Genomic DNA, 15,266 nt, shown 5'->3' with positions numbered 1-15,266 from the left:
CATGTTGCTGTTAAATATGGTAGTTAGGGAGTGTTTACAAGACCCACCAAAATTCTTACACAGAGTTGGGGTTTAACAAATGTGTTGAATGGAATGATGACTGATGGAATACAATACAAAAAGAGTGTAGGAGTTTGATAACACCTGTCCAACTCCTGGACAGGTTAATCAGAACTTGTTAGTTCTTGCCCTTTGGGAATATATCTTCTGGACTCTGAGATTAACCATGCATGCTGGTTAGTATGCTTGAGGGGCCAGGCCAGCCATCAGAGAGCATAGTCAAGACAGGCGTTGATTGTGACTTCCCACTAAGATTTCCTGGCTTCTCATAGGTAGTACAGAGAACTGGCATCAAGTGCGATGAGTAACTTCTGTGTGGTTAGGGGATTTTTACTGCTGGGATTGTCACACCTCCATGAGTTCCAGGTCCTACTGTTTGCATTCATCCTTTTGATGTGTGTGCTGACAGTGCTGGAGAACCTGGCCATTATTACCCTCACATGACTTGACTCCTGCCTCCACTCACCCATGTACTTCTTCCTCTGTAACTTCTCCCTTATGGAGATGCTGGTCACCTCCACTGTGGTTCCTAGGATGCTGGCAGACCTGCTGTCCCTCAGAAGACCATTTCCCTGGCTGAGTGCCTGATCCAGTCTCTCTTTTACTTCTCCTTGGGTTCCACCAACTTTCTGATTCTCACAGTCATGGCCTTTGATCACTATATGGCCATCTGCCACCCTCGACACTACCCAACCATCATGAATGGTCCAGTGTGTACGAAGCTGGCGGCAGTCTGCTGGGTGGTTGGCTTTGTCTCCATCATCTCCCTGATCCTGCAGAAAACACGGCTCTGGTTCTGTGGCCCTAATGTCATCGACCACCACTTTTGTGACTCTGCCCCACTTCTCAAGCTTTCCTGCTCTGACGCCTGCCACGTTGAGTGCATGGATTTCTTCCTGTCCTTGCTCTTCACGCTGGCCACCATGCTGCTGATCATAGTGTCCTACATCCTCATTGTGGCTGCAGTGCTACACATCCCCTCTTTCTCTGGGCACCAGAAAGCCTTCTCCACCTGTGCCTCCCACCTCACTGTGGTGGTTCTAGGCTATGGTAGTGCCATCTTCATCTATGTGAGGCCAGGCAAGGGCCACTCCACACACTTCAACAAAGTGGTGGCTCTGATGACTGCAGTGGTGACCCCTTTCCTGAATCCCCTCATCTTCACCTTCCGGAATGAGAAGGTCAAGGAGGTCATTGGAGATATGACCAAAAGTCTCCTCCTCAGAGACCCAGCAGCCTGTGGATGAGAAGGCCAGAGAACACCTGTCAAATCACAGGAGTAAGGATCCTCCACTGCAGGTGGGCACCTGGGCACCCATGCTGGAGCTCCTCAGTCTCCTTCTTCATCTCTCCTTCTCCCTTTATCCCCCACTCACTCACTACAGAGAACTAATGAGCTTACATCATCTGAATGATTCCAAGGCAAGTATATGTGAGCCTGAGATAAACAAGGAGGAGATGATTTTGAGGGAGCTGTGGAGTGAAAACAGTATGATAATGTCAACTAAAAGAGAGTATCCAAATAAAACCCTCAGTCCTGGGTCTGGTACATAGTAAAAACTCTGTAGATGTGGCTATTATTATAAAAATGTGCTATTAAAACCTCTCCTTCCCAGTCTGGCTGTATGGTTTTGTTTACATTCCTTTACATTTCTTTGTCTGCAAATTCTTTGGGGGTGTATTTCTTTCTCATGAACTGGCTTCAGAGTGTAGGATAGGGTTCTGAAAATGGGAGTTTCTCTGAGAAGAGCAGAGTGGCCTGGCATCCCCCAAAGAGAAGAAACTCCATGCCTCTCATTAGGACCGTTTCTTTGGGGATTATTCCTGAAGCAGAAGCACTACTTATACCCAGGAGGCCCACTTCTGTCCAGCCCCTCAAAATCCCTTGTTTTTAAACAGAAATGACTCTAGGGGCCACTTTCTCAGCACCTTCCACAGAGAGGTCCTGAGGGCTCCAGGCCTAGACTTTATCCTTTTTATGCACTCAAGAAAGAAAGGGAAGCTGGACCATTGCTCTCACGCTGGCAGCTTTCTCCTTCACATGCATTAGCAACTGTCTTCTCCGACAGAATCTTAGGTCCATGTCCCAGAGCGAGGGCCCTCTGTGTTTGGCTTTCCCGGAAGCAGCCCGGACAGGAGGTCACCAGGGCCCTGGTGGTAAAGCAAAGATAGTGCAAGCCAGTTGAGAGGGAAGAAATGGGGTGGTATTGGGGTTATGAATAACAGGGGGGTAGGGCAAGGTGGGGGAAGGCTTTCCCTGGCAGTTTGGGAATGGTTTAGGAAGTCGGGGGAGATGTGGGAGTGGGAGTAGCTCTAGTGTCTGATTTCTCGTATCAGGGTGAATCTGGACTTGGGCTGGGATTTGCAGAACAGGACAAAGAGTAGATGCAAACTTCTTCCTACTTCTGAAGCTAGTTCTGCCTGATGAGGGAGCATAATGCAGGCTGCAGGCAAAGTACAAGCTAGAGTGTGCGTATGCGTGCGCGCACACACACACACACACACACCAGGTGTAGGTGGGATATGTGTGATATTCCTCAGGCACTCCTGGCTGCCTATGAGCAAAGGAAAGGAAAGAAAACATATGGTTAACTGGTAGAGATCACAGTCATAGAGGACATGGGTCTCCATCTGTTTACAAATATCTTATTAAATGACAAGAAAAAGGCAATCTTATCAATAGCCTAATCTGCAGAAACCTGTGGACTCAGTTTCCTGGAACCCCAACGTCACCCCTCCATAGTGATATGGGGAACAAAGGCAAGAAGGAAAAATTAGATTTCCTTATAACCTACAGCCCATTGACAAATATTTGAGGCAGGCAGAGGAAAACATTCTTCCAGGAACTCCCACTGTCTTAATGTTAATGCTTTGCTAGAGGGAAAACAATTTTAGCTTGACCATAGCTTGGCCTCCAGCATCCTGTGAGTCTTCTTTAACATATGCAAATCTCCTTGGAAACTTCTCATTTGCCTTTACCTCCCCAAATCCATAGTATGTAACCAGTCACTCTTCACGACCCCAGTGCAGCTCTTTCTGCCCACGGGTCCTGTCTCCGTGCTTTAATAAAATCACCTTTTTGCACCAAAGACATCTCAAGAATTCTTTCTTGGCCATCAACTCCGAACCCCACTACCACCCCAAAACGTCATCATGCCCACAGGATACCTATAGGAGAGGTCGTAGTCCTAATGTGTAGCATGGATAGGCCCACAGAGGGGCCACACTGTAGAGCCACAGCTGTGGAGAAAGGGGTGGTGGAGGGGAACACGTCTGGGGGCCCCCACCCAGAGGCATGAGTCTCTGGTTATTACTGGGGAGCTTGACATCCAATTAAGCTCTTTTTTTAACTACCATAGGACAAATTACCATTTGTGGGTCTCTCCAAAAGGGGGCAGATACTTTTGATTCTGTGGTAAAGGGCAGCAGGGAAAACAGTTTTTCATCCTTAGAACTTTCTCTCCTCCACCTCTCAAGGGACTAATTGCTTACTCTCCTTGCAAACTTGGTGAAAAAACTTAAGAACTAAATGGGAAGCAATTATCTCCTTCTGATATGCAAACACTTTCCTTCAGCTTTTCCTCCTAAAGTAATCAGCACACAAATCCGCTCAGATTTGCCTCCTGAGAGATTCCTTCCTGCTGCTACTCTCTCATTTCTGCACATTCCCTTAAAAAATTAAAAATAATCAACAGTCTACAGCCATCTATTGCCTCTTTTTCATGGTGTGATCTTAGCAGTGAGATATCTGACTGGTCAGATTGGGAGGGTATAGCTTGCCTTGGGGCTCCACAGTAATCACCCCCTCATACAGCATCACACAGTCATGATGAGGGAGCTTGGGGCAAGCTGAGGGCAAAATACAGGCTAGCACCCTGCCCCACACCCCCTCAGGTAGAATATTTGTGATATTCCTCAGACACTCCTGGCTACCCAAGAACAAAGGAACAAAGGAAAGGGGTTTAAATGCTTGCTGTGGTAATGCCGGAAACTAAGACAAATGAAAAATTAAATTCCCTTACTGACTATAGCCCATTGACAAGTCCTTGAAACCGGCAGAGTGACCTCCCTGTAGGAGCTCAGCTGCCTCAAGGATGACACTTTGCTGGGGGGAAAAGAGAACCTTAGCTTAACATTATCCCAACATCAAGGATCCTGTAAGTCAGTTTCCTTTATCTCAACTGTCCCAAGATATATGCTGGCAATCACACTCCAAGCTTATGGCCCCCTGATATATATCTGAAGGGTCTCATGACCGAGGTTGTATTAAATGATAATAAATGGCATTTCCCTAGCAACAGCTAGCCTCTCAAGGTCCTGGAGACCTTGCTTCCAAAATTCCTTAGAGACATACTCTATCCCTGACCCCCTCCCAACCTGAGGGTATATAATGAGTTACCCATCATGACCCCAGTGCAGCTCTTCCTGCCCATGGGTCCTGTCCCCATGCTTTAATAAAATCACCTTTTTGCACCAAAGACATCTCCAAGAATTCTTTCTTGGCCTTTGACTCCAGTCCCTATGAAACCCCCATCACCCCAAAACTTCATCAATGACATTCCCAACAAAATTACCTGTGTGATGCTTGGAACAGCACTGTCCTCTCCCTTAATACAGAATGCTGAACCTCGGGCCCCACCCTAGACCTGCTGAAACAGAATCTGCATTTTTTTAAAGTTTATTTATTTATTTATTTTGAGGGGGGGAGGGGTAGAGAGAGGGAAAGAGAATCTCAAGCAGGTTCTGCACTGTCAGCACAGAGCCTGATGTGGAGCTTAAACTCACGAGTTGTGAGATCATGACCTGAGCTGAGAGTCAGACCTGACCAAGAGTCAGATGCTCAACTGACTGAGCCACCCAGGCACCCCACAGATCTGCATTTTAACAGACCCCCTGGATGATTTATATGCACCCTAATATTTGAGGAGCACTGATCTAGACAATCTGCTGGTGGAAGTTTCAATCAGGAAATTGTGTACGAAAGTCCTTGTCTTGGTGACAATACTGTGAAAGGCACTGGAAGGGGGCATGTGCTTGCGATTACCGGAGCCATCCTCCCTTCAGGACTTTTATCCCAGGGCCTATTTCTGGAGATGGTAACCAGGATTTAAGCCCTGAGACTTTTATTCTGGTCTGACTTTAAACTACTTCTTCTCCTTTTCTTCTTCCTCTTCGTCCTCCTCCTCCACTTCCTCCTCCTCTTTCTCCTTCTTCTTTGAAAGAGCTCGAGCTCGAACTCATGTGAGTGAGGGAGGGACAGAAGGAGAGGGAGAGAGAGAATCCCAAGCAGGCCCCGTGCTGTCAGTGCAGAGCCTGAGGCGTGGCTCAATGTCATGAACTGAACTGTGTGATCATGACCTGCGCCGAAATCAAGAGAAGGATGCTTAACCAACTGAGCCACCCAAGTGCCCCATGACTTTAAATTTCTTGAGAAACTTAGGCCAATGGTCCAGCCTGTGATTTGCTGTTAGAATTCTGTGTGGCCTTGACCTAGAGATGTTTTGGTTCCATACATTTGTCTTAATGTGACAGGGACTCTCAGTGTGCACAATATCAGATAAGACATAAGCCTGGTTAGACTTAAGCCAAGAAATACTGATAACAGACTTTTCCATCTTGCTGGAAGGAATCTAAGGACACCAGTTCTAGGGCAAAGTGGGTGTATGCAAGTCTCCCCAGGTTTAGAGTCACGATGTGACTAAATCATTGCCTCTTGGAATTGCAAGGCAGTGTGTGGGCCGTCCAGGCACACCTCCTCTCACTGCAGGCCTCCCTGCTGTGGGACACTTCGCAGGTCAGCAAGGAGACCTGCTGGAGCCAAGTCTAGGCATGGCACACTCCCAGCTGCGAGGCAGCCCCTGTCTTTGCTATAGCGGTCTCAGTTTTAAGATGAAACCTTATGTCCAGCCATTGAACTATTTCTAGACCTCTCACCCGCTGTCCACATTGCTTCCTCTGGTCCCTGTTGTTAAGTGGGTCTTGGAACTGGTTGTGGCACTAGGATAGACAGCTAACTGGATAGAGTGCAGTGGGATAAGTTCTTCTTATGTGTTGTTTACTTCTTTCTTTTAATTATTATATGAAATTTATTGTCAAATTAGTTTCCATACAACACCCAGTGCTCATCCCAAAAGATGCCCTCTTCAATGCCCATCACCTACCCTCCCCTCCCTCAGTGTTACAGTGTCTACTCATATTCCAAATTCATCTGCAAACCTTGTTCCCAAAGACAGCTAGCATTTATTGAACATCTGTGTCCTAGGCATAGGAGATACAAAGGCATGTAAGAAATGGGACCTAACTTAAGGAGCTCAGAATTTTGTGTGGGAAAACAAAACTATGTAGTTAGTTACTAAGATATGCAAAGCACCCTGGAAATACAGGGAGGGGGTGCCTGATTTTCCTTGGTTAAATTGAAAGTATTCTCAAACATGGTATTATCTGAGTTGAGCTTTGAAGTATGAAGAGCCACTTCACAGTCTGAGGAGGGGAAATGTGAATTCCAGAGAGAAGCAGCCGATATGTAAAATAATGTAGACATAAAAATGGCATGTTACATGGGCAATGAAAGCACAGGGAGATGGAATTAATGAATGACTCTGGAGAATGGTCCTGGATATTTTCACAAAACAGATCCAGGTCTCTCAGGGGGAATTTGTAAGTGTCCTCTGAAGGATAATGCACTCACTGAACTCACAGGACACAACTGTTTTACAACGAACTTGGGAGTGGGTACAGAGGGCATTGATGTGGAAACCTTTGCACGCTTGGGCAATTATACTGTATTCACAAAAGGTACTGTTTCTCTTCAGTGCTGGAATTTTATTGTTTGCAGTTTTGAACATGACCCAAGGAAGTTCAGAAAGAGCTTAGGAATAGTTCTGTGAAAGGACAGTTCCTTGTAGTTTGCTTCCATAGGACTTGGGATGTATCTGACTCAAGGGAAGGAGAATGACAAAGATTCTGGGTTGAATGGGGAACAGGATCCAAGGGAAAACCCAGAGGCAGAATGCTACAGTGATGCTCTGGAGCCCTCTCGAGAACTGACTGTTAAGTTTTCAGGAAAGTAACAGAACATTATTAAAAATTAAATAGTAGAATCTTACAATCAAACAGATTATGTGAAAAACAAAGGTAACAAGAATTCAAAACTCATAATTACTTCACTACGTTTTACTTTTATCTATGCTACTGAAGGTGTTGGCCTCATGTTAGTAGTTTGAAACTGGACTGGATGGGGGTGAAACTGACACCAGGGAAATTGGCAAATACTGGAGGTCAGAAAATGCTACAATTAGAGAGAGGGTGGTTAAACATTTACCAGCAGACCACTGGACCACTGCCACCTTTCTTCAGTATCTGTGAGGCATTGTTGGAAGGACCATATTTATATTCAGAAAGTGAGAGCATAAATAAGTGGTGAACTGGACTGATGTCAACATGATCCCTATAGACAACACTGAAATTTCCCAACTCGGCCTTAGAGGGTTTTACACCTTACCAAACTTCCAAAATCCTGTGTATGCAGGGACTTGCTGCTACCTGCTGGCCACTGCAGGACCCAAGCCTGACTTGTATTTGAAACATGATTCAATTCCTTTATCTTCCTTCATCAAAATTCCCATACTCTATCTTGCTCCCCTGTCCTGCCAACCAGACGAAATAATTTTGCTTTTTGGCTTCCTATTGGGATTTACATGTGTGACAATTGCTTTTTTTTTTTTTTTAAGTTTATTTATTTTGAAAAGAGAAAGGCAGAGAGGGAGGGGGAGAGAGAATCCCAAGCAGGCTCTGCACTGACAGTGCTGACTCGGGGCTCGATCCCACCAACTGTGAGATCATAACCTGAGCTGAAATCAAGAGTTGGCTGCTTGGCCGACTGAGCCACCCAGGTGCCCCAACAATTGTTTCTTATGTTAGCCATTCAGAGTCCTGTATTTCTTCTGGTTGCTTACTGGAACATGGTTGTCTCTGCAACTGGGATGCCAGGCAAATGGAGGTACCTTGGGGTAGGGCAGGCATTGTAGAGTCCTGAAATCTAGCCTTGATTCTACCTATAATTAAATCAGTTCTGGGTGTTACAGTCCTGTCCTCCTACCACCCTGCAATTATGTTCCATTGAAACCACTTCTGTGGAGTGGGAAGGCTGTTGCCTTCTGTCAAATGCTCTTAAAGCAAATGATCTTATGAGACTAACAATGAACTCAATTGTTCCCATCTCCTGAGAAACATGGTATTACAGATATTCCCTGCTTTTTGAAAGCTTTTGTTGCACCGCTTCACTTTTCCAAAAGACCTACATTAGTACCTGTTTTCACTAATCTTAAGAAATTGGGGCACACCTGGGTGGCTCAGTTGGTTAAGCATCCGACTCTTGATTTCAGCTGGGGTCATGATCTCACAGTTAGTGAGGTCAAGCCCTGCCTTGGGATTTGAGGATTTGCATTGGATGCGAAGCCTGCATGGGATTGTCTCTCTCTCTCACTCTCCCTCTGCCTCTCCCCTGCTTGTGCTCTCTCTCTAAATAAATAAATAAACATTTTTAAAAAAGAAATTGGAAGAGGATTTTTGCTTTTACAAGAAAAGGAGAAAAGCAGAAATAGCGCTGGGCATTCATTCTGCACAAGCTGTTGCAGAGGTAGTGCACACCCCAAGCAGTGAGCATGGTGCCACCGAACTTCTTTCCCAGGAACCACACTCAGCGTGTCAGCATCCAGCTGCCAGAGCTGTGACCTGAGTGAGCATCCACGCTTTCTCTCGATTTACTTTGTGCATCTCTTAGCAAGATGTGTCCTAAGACACCAGAAAAGCCTATGAGATTATTTTTTGTGTTTCTGGGAATGCTCAAAAAATGTTCATACAAATTAATGGTAATTTCTTCTTTGCTTTATGCCATTTCAGTTTAGGAGAGGTTTCATAAGAATGCTGTATTTTTCGATGGTGGGTGGGGCAGGGGGAACCTGTGTAGCAAAGGAAGTGGGAATCTACCTGGCAATGAACGTAATGTCTGGGCTGAATAAAACTATTTCTTGCACGTACAAGTGTTATCTGTTATCTTTCAAATGTTTGGGGATACTATTACAATAAATGGAATACAAATATTTAAAAGTGACTGATTCTACAATTTCTTTCTGACAGTATGTTTCTTTCAAGTGATGGGTATGGAACATCCAACTATTGTTATGAAGGAGTTGGTAGAATTACTGCAATTGCAATTGTATACACCTGATGGGAACCAGACGGATATACCCTGAATTAGAGGCTGGAGGAGTCTACGTGGAGTGGCTTCAGATCCTGGAGATTCCAACATTTAATTAACCCAACTCTGAAGAATTTCTGAGGATGAAGAGGTGGAAAAGAAGTTTGAAGAAACAGATTCTACTGTTAGCTCTGCCATCACTTTGACCAGTTCTTTTTTTTCTCAACTATATTTTTCCTTCTCTTGAGTGTGTCCAAGTACTGCCTAGCTGCAGCCCAAGAATTGGCATTTCCCTTCTGGGCTGTCTTTATGACACTCATTTTAAGTGGGAGAACCCCCTTCTCAAAACGTTTTAGAATTCATTATAGCTTTTCCTCTCTCTCGCAGGTGGAGAAAACTTTTGAGGTTAGAATCCACATTTCTTTGATCTCTAATGACCAGTGCTAAGCAGAGTGCTTTGCTCATGGTGAGTGATCAGTGATTCTTTATTTAACTGAATTTTACTATGAGGATAAAACCAAATGGAAAACATGTATAAAGTGGTTTATAAAGTGTGAATATATATGTGTATATACACACATATATAAAAAACTAAGTCATTATCGGTAAAGTTAATCTTACTTTCTTATCCTCCTTCCACTTATTCTATAAATATTTACTCTCTGAGGTGGTGAGCAGAGGATAATTAGAGAAAATAAATCCGTTTGGGCAACAGCAAACATCAGTCATTGCTCTGATGTGTTATTGAGGAGATGCAACACTTTCAACCAGAAGCTGAAACCAGGAACCTAAAGACACCCTCTGATTTGAGTGAGGGCCAGCTCAGCAAGCAAGAAATGAGTGTTTTGGAAAGTCAAAGGGACACTTCTGTTAGGAGGGGCTTAGCCTGAGGTGACACTGGAAGTGTATAGTGAGAACCAAAGGGCCACCAAGTGGGCCACATCTCCAAAGCTAGACACTATGTGTCCACCAAAAGAGCGTACAATTCCCTGCCTTGTTTATTTTCACATAGTAGACTTGTAAAACTCTGGACATTTGTGGTAAATTAGTAGTTTTTGTTGTCTTAAAATAAGTGGGGCTAGGAGTACTCTCTTGATGAGTGAAGTCATCATCATTTACTGAGAAATGCAGTTTGGTAAATTAAAATGTATTTGTAGAAACAGGCAGAATATTTTAAATTGGGGCTGTTTTACAAAACCCAGGATAGTTAAAAGCTAAGAGAAAACCATGAGTCTGAGGTCAAAGTAGTTGGAGACTTTTTAAAATTTCAGATTATAGTTGGGAGGGAAAGAGAGTGGAGCAGATGTTTCATCCCAAATCTTTCAGGAATTTCACACACACACACACACACACACACACACACACACACAGTGGATAATATTTCTTGATTGGAGAATACTTCTTGGCTGCTGTCCTTGAATGGAAAGCCCATGTACTTCCTTGTATTGAAAGTCTTACCTCTGGCTCCCCAGGCTTTGAGCTACTTTCAGAGTTCTTGTAGCTACTAGTGAGTATGGGGAGCGCTTCCATGGTGGCCTGTGAGAGCCAGACAGGGTAGCACTGGGGACTCACTGTAGTTACCACACAGAAGCACAGAGGAAAAACCCTAAAGAAATTCAGGTAGTAGTCTTCCCACCCAGTCTGGTACTCTGCCTCCTCACAGACCTACTTGACTGAAGCTGGCCAGGTTCCTCAGGCTCATCATAGTGCCTTGTAGAGGCCTTTAAGCCTCTGCATCTGCCCCCGTAGCACTGCCTTGACTGTCTCATTGCAGAGGGTAAGGATAAAGATATTGAGAAAGGGGGTGAGGACTGATGTCACCAAGGCTATGGTCTTGTTGACTTCCATAGAATGTTCTTTGCCAGACCTGACATGAAGGAAGATGGTGCCGACCTGTAGCCAATGAAGACCAGGGTGAGGTGGAATCCACAGGTTGAGAAAGCCTTCTGATGGCCGCTAGCAGAGGGGATGCTCAGCACAGTGGTCACAATATAGCCATAGGAGATGAGGGTAACCAGGAAGGAACTGAGGACAAAGGCTGAGGCCATCACAAAGTCCCAGAATTCCTGCAGGCTGGTGTCTGAGCAGGACAGTTGCAGCAGAGGTGCACTGTCACAGAAGAAGTGGTTAATGATGTTGTCATGGCAATAACTGACATAAGCCTGGAAGAAAATAGTGGGCACCATGGCTAAGAAAGGAGCTGCCCAGGAAGCCCCTGCCAACTGGATATACACATCCCAGCTCATCAAAGTTCCACAGCGTAGTGGATGGCAGAAGCCACAAAGTGGTCAAGAGCCATGTCTGACAGGATGAGGAAGGAGGTGGAACCCAGGGAAAAGTAGAAGTAGAACTGGGCCATGCAGCCATTGAAGGAAATGACTTTGCAGGGGACCAGCAAGTCTGAAAGCATCCTAGGCACTGTAGTTATGGTCACCAAGGTCTCCAGCAGTGAAAAGTTACCCGGGAAGGAGTACATGGGAGTATGTACGTTGGTGTTGGCTGTGACTGTGACTATGATGACAGTGTTTCCCATGAAGGCAAGAAGATAAAGCATGAGGAAAGGCCCACACAGCAGAACTTGCAGCTCACCAAAAGAGGAGAAGCCCAAGAGCACAAATTCAGAAGGGTGGCTCAGATTTGTCATGATCCAGGAGCTGGGTGCCTGTATGGGAAGGAAACGAGAGAGAGAGAGAGAGAGAGAGAGAGAGAGAGAGAGAGAGAGAATCACTGATCATGAAACAAAATGAACAGGGAGAGCAAGACAAGTAGATGGTCAGCGATAAACAGAGAGATAACAGAAAGTGATAGAGAGAGAAACAGAAAGAAGGAGATAAACAGAATGAGAGTATGAGAGCATCATACATTTAGGGAGTCTTAGAACTAAAAGCATTGAAAGCCATTGATATGGAGAGAGAAAAACAGAGAGGAGTGGATTAAGGAAGACAACACAGCAGCAGACATCAACATTTCTGGAGAAGGAAAGAAGAAAACAAAATTGGAACACAATTAAGAAAGGAAGACCAAATGTATGAGAGGGAGAAACAGAAAGATAGGGAGGGGAGGAAACATGGAAAGAAAGAGAGAATTAGTATAAGTCACCCCCAAGTCCTTAAGTATGGGTTGGTACTGGGGGAGGGGGTCTGTGTCATGACTCAGAGACTGTGAACCAAGATTCCTTTTAAAGGGTCCATTCAAGTCTTTCGGGGCTATGTCTCTATTGAGGACTCTCACTCATTCACATTTCTCTAGCTATGATCATGAAATTAATGGGAAGTCAGAGTTTTGTGTTAATAAATTAGGTTCCTTTGGTGGTGGTGGTGGTGCTGGGCTCTAGTATATGCATTCAAGATGGAAAGCAGAAAAGACATACAGGGTCATGGAGATAAACCTCAGAACCAGGTGGCTGCCCTGCCAGTGATGAGAAGATCATTAGCATCCGACCTCCTGGTGCTGTTTTGCTGCTGCAGTGTGTCCCTTCCCCTCCTGACTCCTCTCATTCTTGCATGGTGGTTTGGGGCACAAGCTGTGAACCTGTGTTTGAATTCTGATCTGAAACTTGTTTGTGGAACATAAATCTTCTCTTTATAACATGCTCTCTGAACCTCAGTTTACTCAGCTATAAAATGAAGATAATGATAGTACTGGGTTTCTAGGGCTTCTAGGGCTATTGTGAAGATTAAATGAGTGAACTACTTAGTATAGTGACAGGCACATACCAAGTGCTCCACAAACAACTATGGTCATTGCTATCATTATCCTATGGCTGCCAATGATCTGCCAAAAATTTCTGTCCCATCATCTCTCCACACTTCCTGAAGGCCAACAGATGGTGTGTGTGTGTGTGTGTGTGTGTGTGTGTGTGTGTGCGTGTGTGAATATTTTTACAACTTTATGCTGTCTTAGACTTTAAGTTCACTGAAAGGATACCTTTAAATTTTTCCAATTGTCAAAGGAAATAAACACTATAATACAAACTATCAGAAGTGGAAAGAGCAAAGCTGTGAATAGTTATACTCTGGCTCTCTCTCTGGCCCCATTAAAAGCTTCATCTGAGGCTGTGACTTGGCCACTAGCAATGGCCTTCCAATTTAAAGAAGAGGCTTTGTCCCTCCATTAGCTTCTATCCATCCTACTAATAAACCCTAACAGTAGGTCTAAAATCTACATCCAGAACTGATCAATTGAAACCCAATTTTGATGTCTGTGCTGCACAGGAGCTCAACCCATATGCAAACCTAAGCCACTTACTTTGAGTGTTTTCTTGAGCTGCTCACATTAAGAAATTCACGTCTGGAGATTTCTGCCTAATGGGTTCACTCTGTAACATGAGTGACATGAGATATGTGGTCCACTACCCTTGGTTAGTGTGTTACAGCTGGCAGGAGTAGTAAGGGGCTTCTGTACTGCTAGGTGAGTGGCTCCACAAGCTACAATATCTCCAGTCCTCTACTGATTTCCTAATTAAAGACTTATCCCGTGTCACCATAAAGCCCTGGGCAGCAACTTTGATGAGACCAGAGGAGAAAGGTGCTGTCTTTGCCCCTTTCCTCCCAACGATAAGTGTTCTTGATTCTCTCTACCCACCATGTCTCCAAGTCCCTGGTTTCTTGATGTGGTTTAGAGCTAAGCATACATTGGATGGAAAAGACTCCAGCAGTGTTCTTCAGGGGAATGATGGGAAAACAAGGAATACTCTGGGGATTAAGAGGCACTATTGTTTTTCTTTAGAATAATGAGAACTCCTGTGTTCTGAGTAAGTAACATTTGAGAAAAAGATGTGAATGAAGAAAGGGATAGAGACCTAGATACACCTAAGCAGCTGATGGCTTAGGTTGGTCCATGGCAGTGCTTGCTTTCTGACCCTTCCTGGATTAAAATTATGGCAGACTGGATAGATAGTGAGGGTTAGATACAGTTTTCATTTGGAGATTTTGTCTCCCTCCCAGATCCAGGGTTTTGAGATCAGGAGAAGTAGGGAATGTAGGTATTGGACCACATCACGCTCTTGTCTGAACTCTCCAGTGTCATCTGTAGAAGTTGGGGAATTGAAACAGTAAGCTTAAGAAGAGATATCCTCCTCTTGGAGCCATGGCCGCTGATAGAAACATCTTGGGAGCTGAGCAACCTGAAGGGCCTGTCTCTGACTTTTGTGAGAAGATGTACACCTTAGGGAGGGATGAAGGTGAAGGCAACATAGCATAGATAAAGGATCAAGCTCCCCAGTTAACTCTGAGTAACATCCTTCACCTCAGAGAAGTTCAGACTTTATAGATGCCACCCAACTTAGCCCCACCCACAGACAAATAATAACAAAGGGATATGAAGCAAAAGCTTTCCTATGAAGACAGTACAAGTGGATCCCAAGTTTAAGACCCACAAAGCTGGACAGATGGCCTGGCAATCTTTCTGTAGGACCTGAGTCTAGAACTGAGTTTTTAGGGCAAAGCTTTGATTGCAAGGAAGATTTTATGTCTGGACAGAAATGGGGGATAATGTAGAAAGGAGCATATTGCTACTCACTCAACACTTAGTATATACTATTAAAATAAATTGAAAATACATGTCTGAGTCTGTGTCTGAATTCTCTGTACTATTTCATTGGTGTATATGTCTACTGATCTACATGATATCATGTCAATAACATACTGTCTCAATTATTGTAGCTTTGTAAGAAGTCTTTAAGTAAGATTTGTGAGTCCCCCAGCTTTGTGCTTTTTAAAAATTATTTGGCTACTCTAGAACCTTTACATTTACATATAAATCTTAGAGTCACCTTCTCAATGTTAAAGCCAAAATAACAGTTCTGGGATTTGAAAAAAAAATTTATTTGAGAGAGAGAGAGAGAGAGAGAGAGAGAGAGAGAGAGAGAGAGAACCCACATGAGCAGGAGAGAGTGGCAGAGGGAGAAAGAGAATCTTAAGCAAGCTCCATGCTCAGCACTCAGTGCAGAGCCCGAAGTGGCACTTGATCTCACAACACTGGGATCATGATCATGACCCGAGCTGAA

The 15,266-nt window shown here is 44.4% G+C and overlaps 1 protein-coding gene and 1 pseudogene across 1 annotated transcript; one reads left to right on the top strand and one right to left on the bottom strand.

The window, feature by feature from the left end:
• The first annotated feature begins 331 nt into the window (after window positions 1-331).
• LOC132679644 (olfactory receptor 6V1-like) lies at window positions 332-1,627 on the top strand (annotated as a pseudogene).
• An 8,838-nt stretch (window positions 1,628-10,465) lies between these two features.
• On the bottom strand, window positions 10,466-11,903 carry LOC132679646 (olfactory receptor 6V1). Its single transcript, XM_060633372.3, is given in 3 exon segments — window positions 10,466-11,146; window positions 11,149-11,534; window positions 11,537-11,903. Coding segments are annotated over 3 exon segments (939 nt in total). The 3' UTR covers window positions 10,466-10,960.
• Window positions 11,904-15,266: the final 3,363 nt, after the last annotated feature.

This window comes from Panthera onca, chromosome A2, assembly GCF_046562875.1.
Source record: "Panthera onca isolate mPanOnc1 chromosome A2, mPanOnc1 haplotype 2, whole genome shotgun sequence".
Taxonomy (NCBI): Eukaryota; Metazoa; Chordata; class Mammalia; order Carnivora; family Felidae; genus Panthera; species Panthera onca.
This window is presented reverse-complemented; position numbering and strand designations above follow the sequence as displayed.